This window comes from Nelumbo nucifera, chromosome 7 (assembly GCF_055504915.1).
Source record: "Nelumbo nucifera cultivar China Antique chromosome 7, China Antique-T2T, whole genome shotgun sequence".
Taxonomy (NCBI): Eukaryota; Viridiplantae; Streptophyta; class Magnoliopsida; order Proteales; family Nelumbonaceae; genus Nelumbo; species Nelumbo nucifera.
Window position 1 is genome coordinate 439,136 of NC_142655.1, and position 23,828 is coordinate 462,963.

Consider the following 23,828-nt stretch of genomic DNA (forward strand, 5'->3'; position numbering starts at 1 on the left):
AGTTGTAACAAATTGAACAATTGGTCATTTCTGCAAATTAATATTGATGAATGCTCTTTGCAAACCCCTAGTATGACTCAGGGTTGTGCTTTTGTCAGAAATTGATGACCTAAAGATGGCTTTCCATTTGGAAACCACCTAGGTCATCCAGGGAGGGAACAAGAATGAGACAGCCACTGTACCATCTAAACAAGCACAGTGCAGGTACACTTGTACATGTAAAAAAAAATAGTTCCTTTGACACACGCGCATATTAGAGAGAGAGAGAGAGTTGTTCTCAGGATTTTCTGTTCTTTCCTATTTTCTTTTCTAAATTTTGAGCTGTGGGGTTAGTTTGATCATTTTGCATCTTATGTGGGGTCCAGATATTGTAAGTTGTTACCTTTTACTTAGGCTATTGTTAGGACAGATTTTAAGTTTCTAAGTCATTGGGTCAACAGGATGTGTTGTGTGCAGTAGTGGCAATTCCTTTTTTGATCAAATTTTATTAATGAAAACAGAATATTACAAAGTAGATATATAGATACCTATACCCACTAAGAGAGCTAGCCTTGGCAGCTCAGCTAGCCTTCTTTTTTCTTAGTTCAGATTTACAGGTCCCAATACAATTCTCTTCTGTTAACCCCTAGTTCAGCTAAACCATCAGCAATGCTGTTTACAGTTCTAGGAGTCCATACCTAAGGACTTCTCAACTCAGAAGCTCTTGCTTGCTTTTCCTTTATCACATATTTGAATCTCCATGTTTCAACTTCTTTATTGGATTTTTTTTTTCTGTTAAAGTCCGTTCCTGTTCTTTCCTTAGCACCTAACTCTCTTCTTCTATAGTTTTTTTTTCTCTTCTACAAATTTCCATCTATTAAAAGACATCAATTTCATGAATTGAAACCATTTTTGTGATTCTAGAAGGAACTATATTTTCGAGTACAAATTGGAGCTCTCTCACATTGTTCAGCAATGCCTTTTTGAAGACTCCCTTTTTGCTTCTGCATCTTAGGCTTAATTAGATTGATGGCTTTGCATTTATTCTTATTATGTCTTGGGCAGATTCAGGTGGTAAGGGAGTGCATTATGTATATTTTGGGGGCAAGGCAGGCCAAGTCCTCCCCTGTAATTTGTTATTTTCCATTTGATAATGGTTAATAAAATTTAAGGTGGCCACACCTCCACCTGAGTAAGGTTTGGAGTTTCAAAAAGAGGGAAAAAAAAAAAAAAGCTAGGGGGGAAATGTGAGTCCAAAACATGCTAGTGGTAAGAGACTCAAAGATTCAGGTGGTAAGGGAGTGCATTATGTATATTTTGGGGGCAAGGCAGGCTAAGTCCTCCCCTGTAATTTGTTATTTTCCATTTGATAATGATTAATAAAATTTAAGGTGGCCACACCTCCACCTGAGTAAGGTTTGGAGTTTCAAAAAGAGGGAAAAAAAAAGCTAGGGAGGAAATGTGAGTCCAAAACATGCTAGTGGAAAGAGACTCAAAGATAGTGGCGAGCTGGATGAGAACAAATAGTGAAGGATTATGGCAATGCAGATATATATTGAAGGAGATAAAAATGCTATCAAGGGAATTAGAGGCTACTTTTCATTGGATAAAAGGATCAGCCAACCAATTGGCAGATTTTCTTGCTAAGCAAGGAGCAACAAGGATGCAGTTGTTCATGGGACAGTTGTAAATATTGTGTAATATATCATGTAGAGAGAGTGGAAGGGGGTGCAAAGGCACATCGCAAAGTGGGCATTGAGCACTGGGGTGCTGGAATGTAGTCATTTAATTTTATATTTTAATTAAATTGTTCAGTTGCTCATTAAAAAAAAAGACACTATGAAGGCTAGACTAATCTTTCCATTCCCTGGTGCAAGAAGAGGGAAGGAAAAAAACCTCTCCATGACATATAAAGGCAGCCATATGGAGATTAAAAAAATCTTCCATCCAAGTTATAGATCATGCATTATGGTACCTTTTCTATCTCATCCTGATCTTTTCTTGTAAACCCACTAGCAGAAAGTTCCTTGTCTAGAAAACCAGCAGTTTTCTCAATTGAGGAAAAGCAAGGCCTGCCATTTTCATCTACATCTGATTCTGAAGCATCACATTCGTCTTTGTTTTCATGAAAAGAAAGTTTAAACCTGAAAGATAAGAAATCAGCATATCACACAACAAAAAAGAATTCTGAACAGAAACAATGTTTAGGAATCCTCCATACTTGCAAGGAGAAACTTATAACAATCTGTCTAATTAACAATAAATGAAATTGATCAAACAAATAAAGAACACTAAATCTTAGCAAGGAAAGTTTCAAATAACTGTACTTTTCCGACCCTTAAGCCTCAACTTTAAAAGAATCTAAAAAAAATCACTGACCTCTTCTTGAAGAATTTAAAAAGGCATTCAATGTCACGGTCAAAGTACCTGAAACAGAGGAAGCTTTCTAAGAAATGGAATGGAAGACAATCTTAAAAATGTAGGAATAAAATTTAATGGCAAGAAATTGAAGGCATATAAAAGTGAGGCAACATTTAGAAAGTTCATGAAAGAATATTAAGTAGAATATTTTCGTACATCTGTGCGTTAGCATGCGAAACAGATACCATTTGGGGGAAATCAATCATAGTAACCTTCTCATTGTCGTCAATCTACAATGAAGGAACTTATCCATCAGTTTAGAGGAAGAAAACTATTATGTAACAAAACCCAATAAAAAACAATATCACCATTGGTACTTATAAAAAAAAAAAAACAATATCACCATTGGAGCACCAGTTACTAGGATCAAATTAATCAATGTCAGTACCAATAAGTAAATACAGAGACAATTTGAGGTTAACAGGTGGAGGCACAGGTAAATACCAGAAAAGATCTGATATCTTGACAAGCTAAAAATATGATACTTAAATGACTACCATCAATATTCTAGGGTAATTGTATTTTTTTTGAAAATGCATTTATTAAATGTGGAAGTACATATTTCTCAATGAAAACCAGCTAAGATGTATTAACATCAACAACCCAACCATGATAAAATCCAACCAAAACCAAAAACACTCATCCAATCAACAACTAGACTTCAACCTGCAATTCCTCTAACAAGCCATCTAATCAATGCACACATCAATCTCACCCAAACCCCAACCACCAAGAAACTCCACAAAAAACAAGACTTCAACAAAAGCCTAAACACTACTTTACTCAACTACTCGGCTTCTTCAAAGGCTTAAACCAGAACCTCTTTACTTATTTTAAGGTTGTTCTTTGATTTCTTCACCATTTTGTTTGGACCCTATTCCAAATAAACCTAGCAAAAACTTTCAAAACCTGAATGGATCTATGATGATTCCGACTTCTCCAAATGCTTAATGATTTACAGCATTAGGCACCTTCTCAGAATCCTTTAAATCCTTAGAATATTCATTTATCCTCTCTAACTCCAACACCACATTCTTCATGAAAGTCTCATTTTCCACTACCTCTCCACCCTCTGTCTTTTTTTTATGAATAAGATTTTATTAAACCAGCAAATAAGAGTTACAGGCAACCCATGGAAAGGCACAAGGTGCAACCTTTCCTTTTTTTTTATGAATAATAATAAGTTTATTGATTCAAAAGCAACTTTAGAGTGAGTTCATACATCATCCCAACGAGAGGCACGAGCTGCAGAGCCTCCTTGAATCTTACAAATAACTAGGAAAGAAAAACAATAATCACAACTGAGCCCAAAATAATTCTTCCCTATTTACCCCTTGCTTAGCTAACACATCTGACAAAGTATTTGCTGATCTCCCCACCCACTGTACAGTGACCAACATATTCCTTGTCAACCAACTAAATTTCTTCATTTCATTCTTGTATCGCCGCATAGCCTCTTCAGAATTTTTTAACCAACCCACCACCACTTTGGAATCCCCCTCGATTATTAGGTGTTGTACCCCCAGCTGGTTTGCAAATAGCACCCCTTGTACAACAGCTAAAAGTTCTGCCCTGATGGAGTTCCCAATTCCCAAGAGACCTGAGTAGAGCAACAAAATCTCTCCCTTCTCATTTCTCAAAGCACCCCCCACTCCGGATAATCCTGGATTACCCATGCTGCTTCCATCAAAGTTCAACTTTATTGAGCCTTCGGGTGGAGGAGACCAGCTTGTAATTGATTTGTCCTTTAAAGATGAACACCTTGCTACTGCTGACCAATTTCTCCAAAGGTCATTAAAGGAGAATTGATGGAAGATTTCCAAGGTCTTCAGCCAATGTATTGCCCTGTTTAACACACAGTCTTTCAAATCTTGGTTGTTCCTTTCCTTGTCTTGAAAAATTCTGAGATTCCTTTCTTCCCAAAGAGTCCAAGTCAAAGCAGCACGAGCACATCTCCACATAATTCTCCTTATTTTTGTAAGCCAATAAAAGGTAGAATGGTTGAAGAGCATGTGAACTTCTGCTGGTAGACTCCAACTACCCCCAAACAACGAAAGTAGCCAAGCCCAAAGGTCTGCAAAAAAGGGACAAGATACTAAAAGATGGTAACAATCCTCACCGTGAGCTCTACAGAGGATACACCAATTAGGAGAAATACAGAGAAAAGGTCTTCTCTTTTGTAGGTTGTCTAAAGTGTTTACTTTCCCATGGAATACTTCCCAACAAAAAGCCATAATTTTTGGGGGAACTGGCCTGCACCAAATTTCTTTAGACAGAAAGGGTTGGTGAGAAGAAAGTTGAGAGATGGACTTGAAGAAAGAAGCACAAGAGAAGGTTCCAATGGGTCTAGGAGTCCAAACTCTCTTATCTGGCTTGGAGGGATCCAAACAAACCTGATTAAGACAACCAAGCAAAATAGAAAGAGACTCAATTTCAGCATCCCTAAGTCCTCTACGAAACCCAAAATCCTAAGTAGGATCTAAGGGTGTTCCCAAAGGTGAAACAAATTTTGAGACCACCTCTTTTTTGTACAAAGAAATAAAAAAAAGCGAAGGGAACAAGTCCTTTAACAGTGACTCTCCTACCCAAATATCCTCCCAAAAAAGAACAGAGTTGCCAGAACAAACTTCATACCTGATAAAATTGAGGAATTGAGGAAGGGTGTTGTGAATAGCCTTCCACGGTGCTGCTAGGTTAGCTTGCCTCGATACACCAGCATCCCATCCGTTCTCTGACCTCCCATGAATGCTTCCCACCACCTCATGCCACAATCTCTCTCTTTCCAAAGGCCATCTCCACAACCATTTCCCTAACAGAGCTTGATTCTTTCTAATTACCCTCCCAATTCCCAAGCCCCCCTCTTCTTTACTTCTGCACACAATTTCCCAATTAACCAAGTGATCCTTTTTTTCTTGTCCCGGCTCCCATAAGAAGTCCCTCATCAATTTCTCCAGTTTCCTGGCTTCCCTAACTGGTATCCTAAAGACAGACAAATAATAGGTAGGTAAGTTAGCCAAGGTAGCTCTTATTAGGGTAATTCTCCCTCCTAAAGAGATATAGTTCCTCTTCCATGAGGCTAATCTCTTCTCAAACTTTTCTATCACCGGGGTCCAAAATCTACTCTCCCTAGGATTTGCCCCTAAAGGAAGCACTAAATATGACATAGGCCAAGCAGAGGTGGAACACTCAAGACACTCCGCAATAGCCTCGACCTCCCCTACTTCCAAATTAATACCCGCTATGCAGCTCTTTTCCAGATTTATTCTAAAATTAGAGAAACTTTCAAATCCTTTTATTATCTCCTTTAGGTTTGTTACCTTTTCACTCAGACCTCCTTCACAAAAAATCATTAGGTCATCTGCAAACTGAAGGTGGGTGACGGGGACTTGGTGTCTCCCTATTCTCCAACCCCTAATGGCATCTTCGCTGTCAGCCTTAGTAATGATCCTACTAATCACATCAGCTACTAAGGTAAAAAAGAAGGGTGAAAGTGGATCCCCTTGCCTGACACCCCTGCAAGCTGGAAAAAAGTCTCTCACCGTACCATTTACCAGAATAGAGTAGTGACAAGTACTGATACACCCAAAGATCCAACTACACCACTTGTCCTCAAGTCCATAGTTTTGCATAACCTCCAATAGAAACTTCCAGTCCACCAAATCATAGCCCTTTTCAAGATCCAATTTACAAATGAATCCTCTCTTACTAGACCTTTTCAATTCCTCCACACACTCATTCGCAATTAAGATCTGATATGTTATTTGTCGCCCTTGAATGAAAGCCCCCTGAGTTTCACTAATGATGGTAGGGAGGACTGTTTTGATTCTCAATGAGAGCACTTTAGCCAGAATTTTATAGATGCTTGTCACCATACTAATAGGCCTATAATCTTTTGGGTGGTTGGCATCATTCTTCTTAGGTATCAAGGCCAAAAAGGTGGCATTAATTCCAGGGCTTATAGTGTGATTGTCTGCAAATTCCTTAAAGACTTCAGCTAGATCCTCTTTCAACACCTCCCAACAGTCTTGATAAAAACCCATTGTAAAGCCATCTAGACCCGGAGCCTTGGATTTATCCATTATAAAGACAACTTTCTTAATCTCTTCTTCGAAATCCCTTTCCAGCCACCTTGCCACTCCTTCATCAAGTCTTGGCCAATTCACAATTTCCATGACTGTCCTCTCTCTCAAAGGCCTTCTATAAATCAATTTGAAGTGGTCCACAAATTTTCTGGCTATGTCATCCTGGTTGGTAAACACCTCCTCTCCTATCTCTAGCTTGGTCACAAAATTCTTTCTTCGTCTCCCATTTGCCAAATCATGGAAGAATCTAGTGTTCCCATCGCCTTCCTTAATCCACTTGTGTCTAGATTTTTGTCTCCAACTGATTTCTTCCCTCAATAACACCTCTTCCAAATCCTTTTTTAATTGTCTCCTTAACACTCTGTCCTCCTCGGTCAGCCCATTGTGAGATTCCTTTACATCCAAGTTCTCGATTCAAGAGATTAGGCCCAATTTTTGCTCCTCAATTCTACCAAACTGATCTCTATTCCACTCTTTTATTTTGGCTCTCAACCTTTTTAATTTCTTGTGAAACTTGATCCCCTTCCATCTTACCCCCCTCTCCTCCTCACCCCACCACTCCTTCACTTTTTTCACAAAATCTGGATGGGTAAGCCACATATTTTCAAATCTAAAAGGTTTGGGTCCTATAGGAAAAGACTCAGTACCTATTTGGATAGGACAGTGATCGAAGGTGACCCTGGGTAACGCCCTAGCAACCAAGTTTTCCAAACTATTCTCCCAGGCAAGGTTAAATAGGAATCTATCCAACTTCGAGCACAAAGGGGTTTCCTGAAGGTTGGACCAAGTGTAACTGGCTTGCAGCAGAGGTATTTCCTTCAAATCACAATCTTCAATAAAACCATTAAATTTCCTCATGCTTGTTGAGATTACCTGTTGGGGATTACTGGTTTCATCAGAGAACCTAATGACGTTAAAATCCCCGCCCAAGCACCAAGGACCATCCCATAGCCCCTTGATTACATATAGTTCATCCCACATCTCATTCCTCTCTCTATAGGAATTAGGGCCATAAACATTGGTTAAAACCCATACACACCCATTCTCTACATTCTTGCACTTAATGGAAACTGAAAATCTGCCTATCAATTCTTCCACTACTTCCACCACATCCTCCCTCCACAGTGTTACAATCCCCCCCGAGGCTCCCCAAGAAGGAGCCGAGCTCCAACCTAAACCTCTAGACCTCCAAAAACTCCTCACCCATCTCCCATCTAATTCCATCAATTTGGATTCTTGTAACAGCACAATATCAGGTTTTTCCCGTGCAACCTTTCCTTTAAACCTAGTTGCAGAATTATAAGTTCAAAAGAAATTACACAGAAGCCCAAAATAAAGTAGCCTGAGAAACCCCCTGTTTTGCAAGTGAATCAGCCATTTGAGTTTGCTGATCTGCCTACCCACTGAACTCTGATTGTCATATTCCTTGTTAGCCATTTAACCTTTTTGAGAAGATCTCTATGGCCTCAAATCATGAAGTCAAGATCCTGCAACCAACCCACTGTCACCTGGGAGTCCCCTTCAATAATCAGATGTTCTATTCCTAGCTGGTTTGTGAGCTGGATTCCTTGCACAGCAGCAAGTAATTTGGCCCTTATAGAGTCTCCCACACCCATAGAACCTGAGTACAAAAATATAATACTACTGTCTTTGTTTCTCAACACTCCTATACCTGAAGGTCCAGGGTTACCTCGGCTACTCCTATCAAAGTTCATCTTAATAAACTCCTCCCAGGTGGCATCCATTCAACCACATATCTGTCCTTCCTGGTAGAAGTGTTAGCCACTGCTAACCAGTTTCTCCAAAGGTCATCGAAAGAGTATGCATCAAAGAGATTTAGACTTTTCTTGCCTTGAGAACCATGCCTTTTCCAGGTTTGCATCATCCTTCAACTTTAAAACCTTCTTCCCGTTAGATTTTGTAATTACCCAAACCCAATCCTCCCCCTCTAAAGATCACTTGTTGTCTCTAGAGCTTGAAATGGCCAGGTTCTCTCCCTTCTTGATCACAGCCACACTTGTAGTAGTTGCCTCTTTTTCAGACCTAAAATTGCTCTCTTAAAATCCCACCCCATCATATGTGGGCCCCGTTTGGTTCACAGTAATAGGGTCCTGGAATCGGGATTGGAATGGGCTATCCGATTCCAACTGTTTGGTTGGGTGGAATCAGAATCCCATTCTTGGTGGAATGGCATTCCCCCATTTGAGGGAATGGCCATTACCTCCCCCTCCCTTGGGAATGAAATCCAATTCCTGCTTATTCCAATTGTGATTCCCATTCCTGTCTGAAACCAAACAAATTATGGGAATAGACCATTCCGATTCTGACTGTGAACCAAACGGACCCTTAAATGAGTAAAGTATTGGCCTAGAACAAATCATTCGACCCAGTGCACTTACGGATGCAAACGGATAGGATTGGATTCGAATCAGGGTATATTCAAATCCGACCTGATACTGTTCATGTCGGATCCAATCTGATCCAAAGATCCGACCGGATCTAATAGGACTCGATCTGAATTTGAATCCTATCGGATCTTCGAATCTGATTTGATCCGACTTGTTTTCTTTAAAAATTAATAAATTATTAAAAGAAAAATAAAATATACCAATTTAAATAAAGAAAAACAAAAATACAAGTATTTTTTAATTATTTTCATCGTATATATACATGTTTTTTATAAAAAATAAATAATATAACAAATTTATAAAAATACAATATAAATAATATTTAAAAATAAATAAATAACACACACATATATATGTATTATATATATTTATATTTATAAATATATAACACATCGGATCGGATTATATATTTATATGATCTGATCCGGTCCGAAGATCCAACTAGGGGTGATCTAAATTTGACCAAATAGGATCGGATCTCGGATCATGATCCAATCTCTTTTTCACCCCTAAGTGCACTCGCATTTGGCTCAAACCAATACTCTTTCTAGAAATACCCTCATCTTTAACCTCTCGACCCTAACCTTTTATCTTCTTCCATTTCAACTACCGATTAAATGACACTTTCCTATCCTTCCATTGAAAAGTAGCAAACATCAGTGATGACCCATGATCTAACCATTTTAGTGGAATGCTTGCCTCCACCACAATTCTTATATCAAACCACTCTCTAGCAAAGTGCAACAACAAAGACAATGGAATCAGGTGTATTTCCTTAACTTCAACCAAAATTCTTGCTCCAACCAAGTTCTTCCATACTCAAGTACTAGAGTATATTTTCATGAATCTTACACACACAACCCCTTTCACCAACAACATGGAATGACTGTCTACACCACACATGGAGAGAAATCACGAAACAATGATACAAACAAGACTTCTGACTCCCACACCAACATTTCTTATTGCTCCAACAAGAGGATTCCATCTACCCAATCTAAGCTCTGGCGATCTATCTTTATACTCCTATCAAAGCACCTCATCTACCTCCTCTTTGCGAGTAAAAATAAAGAGAAAAAATCTAATTGAGTTTTTAAACTAGACTTTGCTTTGTTTTTCCATTTAGAACAAACCCACTTTGAAACCTTATTCTCGCCTGGATCCACATTAACAAAATGAGCAATCCTCCAATAATTTAATTGATCCAAAAGTTTCCCTGCATCATTCACGAACACTAATCTAGAAGACTTTTTTAATCAGCAATAAAGATTGATTTATTAATTAAAATATATGAGATTCAGTACAGTTTGATGACCCAAACGTCATCCCCAAGAATTACAACCAACATTACAAAGATGCCCAATATAGATGTTGGTCTTGCAGCCCCTTGTTTGGCTAAAGTATCTACTAACCCATTTGAACTCTTCCTGATCCACCTGACTGAAATCAGCATTTAAATGCTTTGCTAATCTTTCCACTTCCCTGAAGATGTGTTTGAGGGTCCATGGGACATGTCTGCCACATCTTGCCCAAGATATAATAACTTTTGGATCCCCTTCCCCTTCCACCTATCAAAAACCCAATTGCTTTGCCAACTAGAGCCCCTATAGTAATGCTAGTAACTCTACCTTTGTTGAATTTGTAATGCCAATTGGCTCTGAATATAGAGCCAATATCTTACATTCTGCATTCCTAATTGCTCCCCATAGCCACTCCTGGGTTGCCCATAGAGCTTCCATCAAAATTCAGTTTTACTTTGTTAACCTTTGGCAGTTTCCATTCAACTCATAGAATTTCCTTTTCTCCAGAAGACTGTCCTATTTCCTTCCATGCCCTTAGGATGATTGAGAAAAGTTGGAAAGTGTCTAAGGTTTTTATCCACAATGCAACCCTCACTTTTATGTTGTCAATGACTTCTTCCAAAGTTCTACCTTTTCCAACAAAAATTATGTTATTTCTTTCCTCCCGTACTCCCCAAGCAATAGCTGTTTTAGTAGCTCTCCACAATATTCTCCCTCTTTTGTTTTGTTGCATCAAGAAGTTAGGATTGAAGAAGTATGTCACCTCTTGAGGAGGGACCCAACTGCAGTCAAAGAAAGAACAAAAAAAATTCCCAAATACGAAGCACAAAGGAACAGGATATCAATAAGTGGGAGAGGGACACTCCACTATCCCTACAAAGAAAACACATATGAGGAGAGAGGCAGGTGGTAGGCATCCTTTTCTACAGCAAATTACATGTACTTGCATTACTAAGGAGATCAAGGTGTCTAGCAGATTCAAGGTGTCTGAAGAAAGAGGAGCAAGAACCACCTCTTGGGGTTCCTTCACCTAGAGAAAGAGGGGGTAGGCTTGCTCCATACTTCCTTCACCTAGAGAACCACCTCTTGGGGTCTAGCAGATTTAAGGTGTCTGAAGAAAGAGGAGCAAGAGAAAAGCCCATCTGGAGAGATTGCCCAGAACCTAGAATCCTCCAAGTTTGGAGGGTCCAAGTAAACTATCTGCAAGGTTCTAAGAAGATCAACCAACAAAATGCACTCTCTATCCCTAAGGCCTCTTCTAAAACCAAGGTTCCAGTTGATACCTGAATGGGAAGCCACACCCAGATTGGAAATCGTTTCATTTTTTAAGTCGTAAATGGCATAAAGGTCAGGGAATTGATCTTGCAGCGGTGATTTCCCCGTCCAAAGGTCTTGAAGACTTTTGAAGGTTTAAATTATGATAATTCCAAGCAACATTGGGAATAAATATTTTCCAGTTCTCTTTATAGTCCTTTAGAGTCTATATTAAACAACATATTAATATAATAATGCATTTCTGTTTTTGGCATAGGCAAGACCACATTTAGATGGGAATACATGGATTGATTTTTTATGCAATGATGTATAGCTGTTCAAAAAATCAATCTTCCCTCTCTTTCTTTTTCAATAAAGCTTCTAGATTAAAAAAAAAAAAAAAAACTTTAAAAAAACTCTCTGAGTTGAAAAGAAACTAGAATTTCCATTCTGCTTTAAGAATAAAGGATTGCAAAACATTATATGGGAAGATAATGCTAGCATATGAAGAACTACACCACTTAAAAATCAAGAGTTCCTCATAACCATACCATAATATTAAATTCATTGAAGTCGCAATGGATTAGGCCATGCTCTGCCAGACGAACAACAAGACCAATAACTGTTTCAAAAACTATGTCAGGGTTTTGCAATTGCTTCACCTGTGAGCTGCATTAGAAAGAAAAAGGATCCTTAATTAATCCATAACAACTGAATATGGATCAATTGTTTCTAGAAAGCTAACAAATGAGATAATTAAAAGAAGTAAATAAAGGCAAAGTACAAGTGCGATAATAACTTAAAAATAAAGGGCAGATCAGCCAAGGTAACCCTGGCCTCTCTGGCATAGGAGGGGTTTTGAGAGATAAAGACAGCACTGTGTTAGCTTTTCTCTCAGACCCAGTGGGTCTGGGAGACTCCACCAAAGCAGAGCTACTATCTGCTCTACAGAGGATTCAGCTTGCTAGTCAACTTGGTGTACAAAGATTGCTAATGGAAGATGATTCCAAGATAGTTGTGGGATGGTTTCTGGGCAGCTTTGTGGTTTGCTTGCTGATATCTTCTTAAGAATTTGGTTTGGTTAACAAGGAATATGACAGTGAAAGTCCAATGGGTAAGAAGATCAGCAAATGAGACAGCTGACTTTCTTATAAAACAAGGGGTTAACAGGGATTCTTTGTTTTGGCAGCTTTGTAATTGAGTATAATCTCATTTCTATTTGGTTAGATGTAATTTTCTATTAAGAGTGAGGCTGCATCCCATGCCTCTCTCTGGGATACTTGTAACAGATCTATCTTTTGATTAGTGAATTAATTATTCAATTACCAAAAAACATTTAAACATTGTATACTAAAAGCAAAGAAACCACAATGGAATCCTCAAGTCGATGCCATCTATTATATTAGTAAAATCTAAAAATATCAGCCTATATAAAAGACATAGAGATCAGGAATTATTAAAAAAAAAGGCAAAAGAAATTCTTACAGTGGATAACCTTGGACAAGAGACATAATCACACAATGTCTATTGCAATCCACGGCATTTGGAACCGGAAAACCATGCTCTCCCAGGGCCTAAATAAGCAGAAAATATGTCATACAACCACCAATTGATATTGGTCAGCTGACTAATAAGTAGAAGCAACCAACCTTCATAAACGCATATTCTTTGAGTGCAGCAAGCCTTGACAAGTAGAGCCAATTATAACTACTACGGTGCAGCAAATAATCACGCTTAGATTTGACAGCCCTGAAAGAGACCCTACCCAGCCTATGCAACTTCATTGCATGAACTGTTCCATCTTCAGTAGCAACCTCAAATATATCTTCAATGTGCAAAAGAAAAAGCAGCACCAATATGAGCATTAACAAATGATGAAATGACAAGGACCTAACATTGCTAAAACAGTCTGCTTACTGAAAAAAAGAACAAAAAAAGTATTGCTAAAAGCCTAAAACAGAATTACCAGATTCTTTCCCTGTGCCAAGTTGACGACCAATTGCTGTGAAAACTCCACGGTTAACCAATGTTTTTATTGCAAGAAAATCATACCCAAGATAAGTCAGCCGAAACCCGTCATCTGTATATACAGAAGCATTGACCAGGCTGTGTGTTATCCACATTGCACTTTAAAAGGGAGGTTATTGTTTTCGCATCTCAAGATGATAAAACATAGTATGCACTTACATTTTGAAGAGTCATGATGCAGTAGCTTGTGCTTAAGCAGATTCTTTAACACCTTGTAAGTGCCCCCATGCCTATATGGGCATTATTTGTAATGTGGTTTAATTATAATTAACGGATTAATATTGATAAAAAATATATAATTAACGGATTAACGCTAACAAACACAAAGAGAGAAATTAAATAAATGAGTAGCAACAAAGACTTACTTGAGACCAGCAATACGGTCAATGAGCTCTGACGGTACAATTTCATGCTGGAAATCAGACGAGTAGAAATAGATTTAGACCCTCTTAATTATTACTAGTATAAAATGGATAAGATTATATAGTAATAAAATTGGTTTCATAAATGAATTTAAAAAACGAATAATTAATCGAATGTTGGAAAAACGGTTAATTAAGAGGGAGACAAGAAGAAACAAGAAAGAGTAGAACCCTAAAAGTTATAGTCCAAAAAGGAAAGCGATTGGAAGGAAGAAAGCAAGGGATAAAGATAAATACTAACGTTCTTCATTCCCATCTCAACGGCGGTAAGAACCCTAAAATCATCTTTTGATAGATATCTCAAGACATCCACGTCCAACTTCATGGCGGCGGCGGTGGCAACAGAGAGAGCTGAGCTTAATAACGAGTTAGGCTTACGAGTTTATTAAAATCAGTCCGTCTTTCTTCCTCGCTGTCTGAGTGTGTTTTAGCAGCTGAAAAACAGAGCGGCGAAGGGGAAAACAGAAATCCAATTATATCATGAGTAGCGGAGACCCGTACAGTGCACGGGATTTGTCAAGAGAAATTTAAACAATAGAAACTGATTATAATGAATGTAATAGTCCCTAGTTTTTTCTCCAATGAAAAAAAAAAAAATTTGCAAAAAACGAAATGTGAAGTGGTGCAGTGGGGCAAAGGAGAAACCAAGAGAAAGGGATCGAGGATATAATGGGAAGGTGCTCTGTCGTGGTGGTGAGAGGTGACTGAGGTGCTGCCAACGTTATTGTCGAGTGTCGAAGAAGAGAAGACATCGTTCCCATTGGCTGGAGAATAGAAGACTTCGCTGTAGCGCTGCTAAACTGGTAAGTGGCTTGTGTGCGAGAAGTGAGAACTAAGAGAGTGAGAAAGTTTGAACTTCCAGCCTTGAGGAAGTATGTTTTGTTCAAGTTCGAACAGAGAGGAAAGGGAAAACACCAATTTAGGGTTTTGGGTTAATAAGAATCAAGAAAATAAATTATATAAAATAAAGTCGGGTAAGTATTTTTACTAATCCCGAATCCGATTTGAAAAACAAACGGATTTGATGTTTTGGGCCTGAACTCGAGTCCATGGGCTTGGGCTTAAGTTCATGTCCAAACCTAACTGCGAGCGGGCCGGACCATTGGGCCACCTTGCCCATAAACAATTGTAATCATGATTCATGATAAGTAGTTGGAGAGTTCTTTTGGATGAATTCATGGTTTTTAAAACCGAATCGGAAATTGACCGGTCATGGGTCCGATTATCGGGTTGAACGGTCCGATCGTTTGAATCGAACGGTTGGCCCATTCTGACAGTAAAATTAAAAAAATTAAAAAATAAGTCTGAACTTACTCTTTTCAGACTTCATATACCACACCAGAGGCCAGCAAGGATGGCGTCCACTACTGCCATCAACTCCCCATTTTCCACCAACACCACTAATTGTGTCCGGAAAACCACCCATTTCAGATGCGCTACCGTTAATAGCTTCGTTGACCTCCGGAAAACCACATTAGAGAATCACCATTCCCTCTCCCTAACTAAATCTCTCTCATCCAAACCAAATCCCCGCAGATTCCATATCTTAGCTATCAAATCCAGCCCCAAACTCTCCGGTCGCAACCTCTGAGTATCCGGCGGAGGTCCAGCAGGCAACTCGGCTTTAAAGTAACCCTTTCTATATTATTAGTAAAATAGAAAGGGTTACTTCAATAATATAATTATATTATTATATTATTTATACTATTTATAGATTTATAAACAATTATTGAAAGTATATTTATAAAAACAATAAATAATTACTGAAAATAAAATAAATATTAATTATAGTATATATAAATATACAATGAATATACACTATTATTGTAAAATTATTACTAATAAATATAATTTTGTTGATGGTTATTTTCTATAATTATTAATTGATATATGTGAAATTAGTTATTTATAATATTATTTAATTATTGAAATAATATTGTTATTTAAATTCCTAGAATATTAATTATTTATTAAATTTAATAATCCATAAAATTATAATTATACTATTATTACATAATTCGGTATTAATTTTGTAAAATATTAAATTATTATTAATATGAATATTATGAATTCTATTATAATTATTTTTCTACTTTTAAGATTTTTTTTAATATTTATTACATAATTTCGTTATTTTAACTATTTAAATTTTTGTCATGTTAAATATTTTATTATTTACATATCTATATATTTAAATAATATGTAAAATATTTAAAATCTTTCATTATTTGAATTTTGTTTATTTTAATGTTATTACATAATATTAAATATTTTGTTATATTATTTAGCTATTTTTAATGTTTTTTATTTAAGATTTGTAATTATTTAAATATTTAAATAATGTTTTATTTTTTAATGTTAAATTTTTATTATTTGAATAACATTTAAATTGAATAATTCATAAAATTATGTTTTATATTGTTACTACATAATTCCATGATGAATTTTGTAAAAATATTGAATGATTAATAATATAAATATTATTAAATCTATTAACTTTTTATGTTTTGAATAAATATTTTAAAATTTAGTATATAATTTCGTTATAACATTTAAATAGTTCTGAATTTTTTGAATTGAAACTTTCTTTAGATAGATATAGATAAAAAGTGGGGGAGAGGATAAATAGGAATTAGAGATAGTTTAGGAGAGAATATCTCTATTAAATTAGAGATAATTTAAGAGATAATAGGAGTTAGAGATAATTTAGGAGATAAATAGGAATTAGAGACAATTTAGGAGGAAGTGGGGGGTGAAGTGGTGCCACTTGGCATATGTGAGTTCCTTATTGGCTTTAGTGATATTATGTGGATTAAAAAAAATAGAAAATTCAAAATTCTGAGAAATTAGGAAAGGGGTGGGGGAGAAAGGAGAGAGGTGCTGAAATGGCAGGACCAGTTATATATATAGATGTATGTAGATGTGAATGAGAGTGTGAAACTTTTGTTTGACTAAAAGACCCTAATTTTTTATTTTGTTCCCTCTATAATTGTAAGGACAGAAAAGTAATTTGAACAACCACTATTCTTCTCATTCAAATCCCTCTCATCAAGTTTTACAATTATGGTATTAATCCCATTCTTTCATTAAATCCTATATTAATCAGCCATATTAAAGAAAAATAAGTGTGACGAAGAATAATTACTTTTATTGATGGTAGAAATAAAATACAAATTTAAAACTAACCAAAAAATGGAGTTATTTTCTTGGTGGCAAATCAACAATTAGACCTTTGGGTTCAAATGTATCAACTCTTGATGCCATAATTAAATAATAATAAAAATTAAAAAGATGAAAACACATCAAAGTATACATACAAAATTATAAAAAAATGTAGAAAACATTTGGCCATGTCTCTAATGTTATATATTCATCATATTAAACAAAAATAAGTATGACAAATAAAAATAATTTCTATATACATATGAATATAAAAAAGTTATAGAAAATTTTGGAAACATATTATTTACTATCATCATCATAAAAAATTACCACACTTACTAGTGCATATATATATGTATATAAGCAGGCCGGATTCGAATTGCCTAAGGGCTAGGCCCGAGCTCAGTAAAAAAAAAGCCCAAACTATTGGGCCCAAGCCCAATCAGAGGACCAAAAGTCCAAGTTCTGCCCATGTAAATTTGTGGGTTGATTGGTCTGAGCTCGAGTTGGGTCCGCACAAGTTGCACTCCTAACTAGAACCTATACAATTGGTTTGGTTCATTTTAATCAGTTGGGTAGAATCAACTCCTTAACAGACCTATAAAGAGTCTATATGGGAAAAATTCCATTTGTGATTTGACTATTTTGGAAAGTCTACATGAGAATTTACCTATTTGCTCATGTTTAGTCTTTCTCTTCTAATTAGAGAAAAATCTAGGATCCCATATTGCCTAGGAAACTTTCATACATCTAATAAATGTGGGCATATTTGTCTTGGGCTAATGATGAAAGGTTGTTATTAGGGGTGTTCATGGTCCAGTTTGGTTTGGTTTGAAAAAAAAATTCTAGACCAAACCAGTAAATTACAGCTTAAGAAATTAAACCCTTATAGTATAGAAACCAAACTAGACCAAGTAATTTTATTAAAGTTTGGTTTGGTTTCTAAAACAGTTTGAGCCATTCTATCGGACTCAACTCAATTAAAAAGCCCAAACAGCATACATTGCATAAATAACAAATAAAATTCAAATACCAATTTGACTTGTTAACAAAAGCCACCTCTTAAAGTCATATAAATTATATTCACAATTTATCAAACAAAAACAGATCCTTGGGCATCAAATTACAAGTTAAAAATTGAAAAAAACGACAAGGCATGAAATGTTGATTAATATATACATACATGCATATATATGTTTAATGCATTTCCGTTCCTTGGGCTGGCCCTAGGCCCAAAACCTTGGGCTTTTCTATTTTTCAGGTAGGGCTCAGTCTAACTCTTAAGTAGTCCAAACCCAACCCAAGCCAGTCCAGTTATACACACACATGTACACATACATACATATCTGCATGCATATTTGCAAAATATTGAAAGTTCTCTATTTAAAAGTATAGATAAGTGATACTAAATAGTACATTGGACCTGATAGGCCTGCTTGAGTCCAATTGACTAACCCAATCATGCAACCCGAGTATGTCAATTTTCAGTTTGAAAAATCAGGATTGACCTCAGACCCGATGCAGGATCAGTTCTTATGTCTCAATATTTACGGTTGGGCCTAGATTGAGCTTAAACCTAGCCCACGGGCCCAGCCCGCCCGACTTGCAACCATACGTCTGTTTGTCATGAAAGGTTGCAAGATCAAGGTATCTTAATTATTAAGACACAAACACACACACACACACTCTCTCTCTCTCTCTCAACTAGCACAAAGACATATTCTATATAATAATCATCGATGCATCAAACTCCCTTTACATTAATGAAATCATTAGTTTTTGCATTTTCCAACCATCTTATTTGGTAAATACTATATTGTTGAGATAAACCGTATCTATCAATAGGATTGTCCTTAACCACAGTAATCACTATTTTTGTGTGTGTATATATATATATATATATCGTTAAGATAAACCATATAATGTATGTATCATTATATGATGTTAGTAGTGTTTAGGCCCCGTTTGGTGTGTCTTTCTGCATGGTCTTTCGGCTGTTTACAAGCCAGGCAGACCGTGCCGCGGTCTTTTTCCATTTGATTCATAACATATCTAGTCACCAAAAATCAATGCACTGAAAAGACACGAGAAGCCTATTTTAGGTTGATTTCGGGAAGCTCCAAATGGAACTTTTTGTATTTTTCTCACTTTATTCTCATACAAAAAGACACAAAAGATGCATGGCAGCCAAACTAGTTTCAAACTTCTCAGGTTTTCATACAAAAGCTCAATACATCTTTTAACTAATAAAACTACTAGAAGATCTTCCCAAAAACTTGCCCATTGACACATAAAGTATTTCTAAATATGCTGTCATAGATCATAGCTAGTTAGTGATGCATGTGATACATATTATTTCATAATACAAAAAATACATCAAAATCCACAGTTGTAAGTTTCAGAAACCCATAGCAACAAATTAAAAGCAACGCCTAGCATACATAGAATTTAGTAATTGGATTATCTGGAAGATGATGCATAATTCACGATAATTTTGATCAGGAAACATTTACCTATACAAAGAATAATATTCAATAATGTGATCAAATTCTGACAAATATTCATGGGTTTTTTTTGTCCTATATATGACTAGCAGCTGTGTATCAAGTCCCATATAAAATTTTAGGTTTTCTATCCTTGTGAATCAGACATTTATTTTATTACAAAAAATCACTTTTTCCAAGAAGAAATCAATTGTTTTGTAGAGAGTAATATCAAGTAATAGATTCTCCCCTAAGAATCTTTTATTTAGACCACATAAACATGGCTTTATATATTGATCAAGGCGAAAATCATTCAAAGATGAAAATTTTGTTTATCTGAAAAGGGAATCGAAAATCGTTCAAACACTTACAAACGCCACAGGTGACATTAGAGGTGTAAATTGGGTCGTGTTGTTCGTAGTCTGGTATGAATTTGGACTGGCTCGGCATGGTTTGGTATGACGGTCTGCGGGCCATGTCAGGCCCGACACGACTATGTGGGCCGTGCTGGCCCTGAGATTTTAGGTCCATGGGCCGGCATGGCACAACACGACAGAGCGGGCCGTGCCGCCTGTGGCCCGTGGGTTGGCACGACCCAACCCGTAGCCCGACCCAGCATGACCCATATATATATTATAATTATATAGTAATATATAGTATATAATATATTAATAAAATAAATATTTTTAAATTTTATTATACTAATTTATTTAATTATTGCATATATAAGCAAATTTATACACAAAATTCATATAAAATTAAAAATTTAAGTTTTTTTGTCATTTTTTTTAAATAAATAGCTTTGACCTGATACACGACCCGACCTGGCCCGTGGCACGACACGACATGGCATAGGCCGACATAGGCCCAGGCCGTGGACCGTGTCGGGTTGACCCCCAAAATTTTCACCGGGGAGGGCGGCATGGCCCGTAATGACCCGCGGACCAACACGCCACGGCCCACTTTACACCTCTAGGTGACACTTTGGAGTTTGTAAGTGCCCAGCCCATGACAACTCTATATATTTATACCCCATATACTGATAGTCTGATATACACTACGTACTGTACAGCGTCTTTCACTAGTAATTCATGATGGACACAGCTTAACTGATTTCTAACTGTAGTTACTAGTTAGAAAAACAATCTTATTGTCCATAATATAGAATTGTTCGTGCAAATTAACTAACTGGTAACTGATGATTTCTGAGGAGAGCAGTTTTTATTTTAACAAAGCTAAAGGGTGTATGAGATGGGCATAGATTTGGCACCCAGAAGCGTTGCCTTCTACCTGCATGCACCCTAGCTAAAAAAAAAAAAAAAAATTAAAGGAACGTTAATTAATTATAGTATAAACATGCAACAGTACTAGTTCATTTGGGCATTAGGGCCACCTAGCGGTCAAGAGAGCAACTCGATCAGGGTTAATTTGATCAAGTAAGGAGCCTAGACATACAAATCGGAAATGGACTGAATCCCCCCAGTCCCACAGGTTACTAAGCAGTAACTTAGAACAGATTATAGAAGAAGTACAAGACCAAGCAAATGGCTGACAATTGACCACCCTTCTTACTCTAAGATCAAGCAAATGGCTGACAATTGACCACCCTTCTCAGTCTCTAAGATCCTCCATATATCTGATCATAGCTAGCTAGATATGTAGTCTCTCTCATATAGGATCCTTTCTCCTTCCCTAACCAGATATGATGACCAGGCCATTTCCCTTCAGACTTTCAGAGGAACCTGGACCACCGCCACTCCATGCATGTTCTTCCATATATATATATATATGGGTTGTTGAAATCTTCATCAAATTATTCAATAGGCTGGCTTACCTCATCGGCTAGCTCCTTCCTTTCTAACAATGTAATCGATTGATTGGTATGTTGATCTCAACGTAGAGACACTGGACCATAGGGAGACTCCATATATATATATGGAGAGAGTCCTTTGGTTCCCGATTAATATTCCAGTCCAAGTTAATTAAAGGAGTAGTACCTAAACAAACAAACAGAAAGAAAGAAAAATGGAGAACAAATATCCAACAAGCCACAAAAAAATAATCAATATTGCTTTTTTGAAGTAGAAAGAGGAAGTCTTGGAATTGTATATACTTAATCAGCAGATTAAAGTTGCAAACAAAAGAATATATATCCCACACTCCACACAATCTTATATAGGATCAAAACCTTGCATTTTGATTACCATTTGTTATCAAATAATTAAACTGCAATGTCACAGCATGAACATAAAGCAAGTAGTATGGTTGATTCTTGGTAAGCTTCACTTTCATAATATTGCACATATATATTACTTACAGAGATTTCACCAAAGAAATAAAAGCATACACACTATTGAAATAGCAGTACCACAGTAATAATCAATCTCTTTCTAACTAAGACCCTTGAATATTGATTTTTGAATCAAGAAAAACCAGTAAACTTACCCTTCACAGGATGAGGAAAAGGAAGAATCAGAAACATATATAAGTAGGAAGAGCTTTTTTCTGTTTTAATTTTCAGGTCCGTTTGCTGTGATATTAATATGAAAATGCACTCTCAAATAATCGAGTGGGTTTAATTTTCATGATGCCAAGTCATGGAATTACTTGACCAAGAGAGATATTGTCCAAGTTATATATGTAATAACTAGCTCTTTATTATATAACAAAGAAGTTTTTTCTTTTCCCCAATTCGTATAACTAGTTCTTCTATAATCTATACTATTATTGATTAAATCCACAAACAACTGCTACTTCGAAGGAGTTAATCGAGTTATAATGTGATAAAAGCAAACCACGAGAACATTTTTTATAAGTCAAATTAGCTAATACCAATTCTACTGGTTAAACTACGATCATTGAAGTTAGTGGATCTCTATTTTATTATCCAATATTTCCCATTATCAGTCCTATCGCCTAGAGTGTTCAAGCAGCTTTTCAACAGAGTCAAACCTGCATTTCAATACCAGAAGGACATCATCAGGAAATGCTTGAATCTCTAACTGCTGCTTGAAGAGTTTCTGCAACATAAATAGATCTAAAAGGTAGGCTCAGGTGAGTGTATAAGTTAATAACAAATGGAAGCTAACAATATATTGAGAAATCAAGTCATCATACTTTTAGACAGTGGCGTCCAAAAAAAATAAATAAAAAAGACAGTAGCTAGAAAGATGCAACCAGAAAGAGAAGTGGGACAGATCAGTAGTTTCGAAACTCCTGAAGAAGTTCCCTAGCTAGCTAGTTTTATCACCCAAGGCCTAGCATGAGGATCAGAAAGAAACATGTAGCCAAAGACAACTCGCCGACTTAGTTAGCTTCTGCAAATCCTCTTAAAGTCTTGAGGGAGAAAAGCAAAATCCATCTGTGTAGAGTCGGCAAGTCATCCTTGGCTGCACCATACTTTCTGAGCCTACATGCAAGGCCATGGATGAGAGTATATATAGCTGAAAGAGAGCTGGTTTGTTCAGCCAAGCATCCAAAGAAGGGAAGATGGGATGAAGTTAATAAAGATGAAGAAAGGATAGCCATAGGACTACGCAAAGAGAAGATAGAGAACAGTAGTCCAAATGGGGAAGGCTCTCATCCTTATATAAAGTTGAAGGGGAAAGAGGCAGCAACAAATTGAAGCAAATTATTACTGAAATATATTGCAAGTTGATGCATTACCTTTAGTCGAGAAGACGAGGACAGCTGCTAAAAGGATCATGTTTTGGCCCAACACACAATAAAGAACTAGTGATAATTAAGGTCCACTTACCCCGCCCCATATATCTCTTCAATTCAAATTCTTCTAACATATGAAGCTTCATAATTCATATTTAAGGTAATGAGTAAATTAGCTAGAAACAAGGTAAGAATTGTTTCACTGCTTACAATCTAGAGAAGTGTACAAGTAAAGACCAAAGAGGCAAAGCAAAGATAAAAGACAGTTTAAAAAATGCAGCAACCAGTTTATAATTAAGTTCTTTAGCAGGGGGGGGGGGGTAATAGATTCACTCTTGATATTGTGCATAGTGGGAGTTCAAGTTAAGAATACTTAATTTAATGTGTACCTCCTACAGGCTACAGTTTCTCCAAAGGTCAGGACAATACATTTATAAAAGAAAAAAAAAAGAAGGAAAAGAAAATTGGAGAGGAAGGAATAACTAGTGAAAATGCAAAATAAAAGACAAATTTCTATATTCATCCAGCAGTGGAGATGTATCTCTGTGTTTTTTCCTTCCACAAGAATATAGAAATCTTGTACTCGCTGACAGTAGGATAAAAAGGTCTCATTCAAATGCATATT

General features: G+C 36.5%; 1 protein-coding gene across 6 annotated transcripts in view; it reads right to left on the bottom strand.

Moving 5' to 3' along the window:
* LOC104597718 (protein serine/threonine kinase) overlaps positions 1-15,367 on the bottom strand; it is a 58,918-nt gene extending 43,551 nt beyond the window's left edge. For 3 of the 6 annotated variants that reach the window (XM_088891361.1, XM_088891363.1, XM_088891362.1), the window contains exons 1-11: positions 14,541-14,822; positions 14,137-14,329; positions 13,839-13,885; positions 13,633-13,703; positions 13,412-13,525; positions 13,095-13,270; positions 12,931-13,019; positions 11,997-12,114; positions 2,557-2,630; positions 2,359-2,406; positions 1,955-2,123 (exon numbers count right to left, since the gene is read on the bottom strand). In XM_088891361.1, coding sequence (XP_088747487.1) covers positions 1,955-2,123; positions 2,359-2,406; positions 2,557-2,630; positions 11,997-12,114; positions 12,931-13,019; positions 13,095-13,270; positions 13,412-13,525; positions 13,633-13,703; positions 13,839-13,885; positions 14,137-14,220 — 990 coding nt within the window. In that variant the 5' untranslated portion in view covers positions 14,221-14,329; positions 14,541-14,822. Of the gene's footprint in view, positions 1-1,954; positions 2,124-2,358; positions 2,407-2,556; positions 2,631-11,996; positions 12,115-12,930; positions 13,020-13,094; positions 13,271-13,411; positions 13,526-13,632; positions 13,704-13,838; positions 13,886-14,136; positions 14,330-14,540; positions 14,823-15,209 lie in introns of those variants that run through there. The other 3 variants (XM_010259437.2, XM_010259436.2, XM_088891360.1) reach the window with 2 other exon arrangements.
* Between the last annotated feature and the right edge of the window lie 8,461 nt (positions 15,368-23,828).